General features: G+C 34.7%; 1 protein-coding gene across 1 annotated transcript; it reads right to left on the bottom strand.

Annotated features, from left to right (window-relative positions):
* On the bottom strand, nt 548-2,404 carry LOC109224342. The gene is made up of 2 exons (XM_019388927.1): nt 2,389-2,404; nt 548-1,140 (listed from the first exon to the last, which is right to left on the bottom strand). Exons 1-2 carry the CDS (start codon nt 2,402-2,404, stop codon nt 548-550), a joined length of 609 nt encoding a protein of 202 aa, XP_019244472.1.

Here is a 2,918-nt window from a genome sequence, read left to right as displayed (position 1 = left end):
TAAATTGAAACATCCATTTCCAAACTTTAAATCAAATCCAGAAACATCAAGTCTTGAAAGAGAAATCAAATTCCTAGAAACTGAAGGTACATAAAGAGTCTGTAATAGATCAAGGTGACGTCCAGTCTCCATGATCAAACGATAAGTCTCTATGCCTTCAATTGGAGCCTTCATACGATTTCCCATGAACAAGAAATCCTTATTTGGATTTATAGTTTGGATCGTAAGGAATCCCTGCAACGTAGTAGATACATGAGCAGTTGCACCAGAATCAAGCCACCAAGTATTATTAGGAACTTCTACTAAATTTGATTCGAAACATACAAAAGCACTAAGTACCTTTCTTTTCAAACCAAGCTTTACGTTTCAGGCAATCTTTCTGATAGTGTCCTTCCTTGTTACAGAAACGACACGTATCTGCCTTATGTTCCTTGTTAGCATCCTGTTGAGCTTTAGCAGGTGTTTTCTTCTTCTTGAACTTGTTGGCCTTCACTTTAAGTCCTTTACCAGCTCCTTGACCCATGAGGTTAATTGAATGACTCCCTTGTTACTTAAGTCTTGACTCCTCCTGAGTAAGCATACTGGATAATTCACTAACATTCCACTTATCCTTAATAGTGTTATAGTTAATTTGAAAAGGTCTATACTCAGGAGGTAACGAGTTCAGAATAAACTGAACCAAGAAGGAGTCATCCACTTTCATCCCCAAGGTCTGAAGTCTTGCTGCAATGTTAGTCATCTCGATGATATGGTTTTGCATACTACGGGACCCATCAAACTTCATGGTCGTGAGTTCAGCCATTAGTGTACCAGCGAGAGACTTATCTGCAGAACGAAAACGTTCTTCCACAAACTTCAGGTATTCCCTGGCACTTTCTGTTTGTGGAATAGTACTCTTAATGTTGTTGGCAATATTCATTCGCATAAACATAAGGCTTAGCCTGTTAAAGTGTTCCCATGCTTTATGAAAAGACTTCTCATCCGCACTGCTCGAATCAGTAATGGCAGCGGGCTTATCATTCAGTAGAGCCAAGTCAAGATCCATTACACCTAAGTGGAACTGGACTTGTTCACGCCATTCAGAGAAGTTCAATCCGTTGAACACAGTAACAGACGAAGCAAGCGAATGAAAAGGAATAACTGCAAAATAGATAATACATGCTCACAAATTAATATGGATTCAACAAAACAGTTAAAGCATATCGCAATTCTCTTTTGGGTAAATACTACGACACACTATCATAATTTAAATGCCATTTAGTCTTTAATAGGTAATTAAATATTTTTAACCAAATATATATGCCATCTTTGGACAGACAATATATATTTGAGTAAGAATGTTAATTTACCTCATCATATTCACTATTCATAGAATAATTGATTCACCTTTGGGTAAATCCTTAAGTTCTAGCAATGGTGAAAATTAATTTACCCACTAATTTTTAATTATAGGCATTTCAATAATTTCATGGATAAACTATATTTTATGTATGCATATTTTTCATAAACATACTAGTTTGGCTACTTTGGTGACTAACAAACTATATAAACATAAATTCACACATAAAATAAATATCTGAAGATTTTATGCATGTGAATACTTTAAACAATCTAGTTTGATCACTTTGGTGATTAACAAACTATATAACTTTAAACACATACATAAATAATTAATGGCCCTGATTTTAAAATAGTAGCCTAAAGAAACAAACATAATTTCATGACCATAATTATAAAACAGGGACATAATGGGATAACTTAGTAACAACATAATCCCTATACGGCACTGCAAGGTGAAACCACTGAATTATTCTTCAAGATATAGCAGTTCTATGCATAGTATGTCCTTTTCCAACAACAAGGTCTTTTTAATTTGGTCGTCTAGTCAGATATAAAGCATATCAAAAGTTGTAGCAGCAACAACTACTGAGAAATTTCACATTACCCATAGAAGCATGACGCTGATGAGCTTAAGCTCAAAAACCATCTTGTAATATATTATTAGAACAAATTTCTTATTGAAAATTTTGATCTGGATCGGTAACTTTATAACTTTAACAACAAATCTTATTTTATTTTACTTAATAATTTAATGATGGACATCATGAACCAAATTGCTTAAAGATAGTAACAGTCATAAGCGTTTTCTATCAACAATTACTTTTAACAGTATTTTGTTGATTTCAAAAGGAACACGAAGTCCAAAAATAGACACATAATTCATACATGAACACACGTTATACATATATGTGTTTAGCAATTATTCTTTCACGAAGATTATCGGTCCAAGTAATCCAGGCTCGTGATACCACATGTAAGCATAAACTATAACTCTACCAGGATCTTGAACATGATAATCTATACATGTAATCGTCATAGAAAACATACCTGAAGCGGAATCCATTATCTTGAAGCGGAAGCGTTAATCGGTAAATCGGTTTCTCGCCCCTTGCCCTAGCTTTCGTTACCGCCGACTTTAGTGATGGAAGAGAGGAAAAAATACGGTAACCCTAATGGGTGAGGAGAGGACCAATTTATAGAGGTTCTCACTTAATCTGGTACGTCCATCAAGTAACCAATCGGACGGATGAGATTTGATAATTAATTAAATATTAATTATGGGCCTTAACCTATTGGGCCACATACACGTAGGAAAATAACTTACACCAGCTTCCAACATTCTATTGCTTTTCCACCCAAAATCACAAGTTTCGAAAAACAGCTCTCTTCTACTTAAGAAACTATAGCAAAGAGAATAAGTTTTCTCTTTTCAATTAGTACACAACACTGGAGACATTATGAAAAAGAAGTACTTTAATAAATAAAGGATCAGGTCGATCGAGCTAAGGTCGAAGTGTCATGACTCATGATAGCAAAATCCGCTCACACATGAAATAACTGAAAGAAAGTACAAATGC

This window comes from Nicotiana attenuata, chromosome 3 (genome assembly GCF_001879085.1).
Source record: "Nicotiana attenuata strain UT chromosome 3, NIATTr2, whole genome shotgun sequence".
NCBI classification, from domain to species: Eukaryota; Viridiplantae; Streptophyta; class Magnoliopsida; order Solanales; family Solanaceae; genus Nicotiana; species Nicotiana attenuata.
This window is presented reverse-complemented; position numbering and strand designations above follow the sequence as displayed.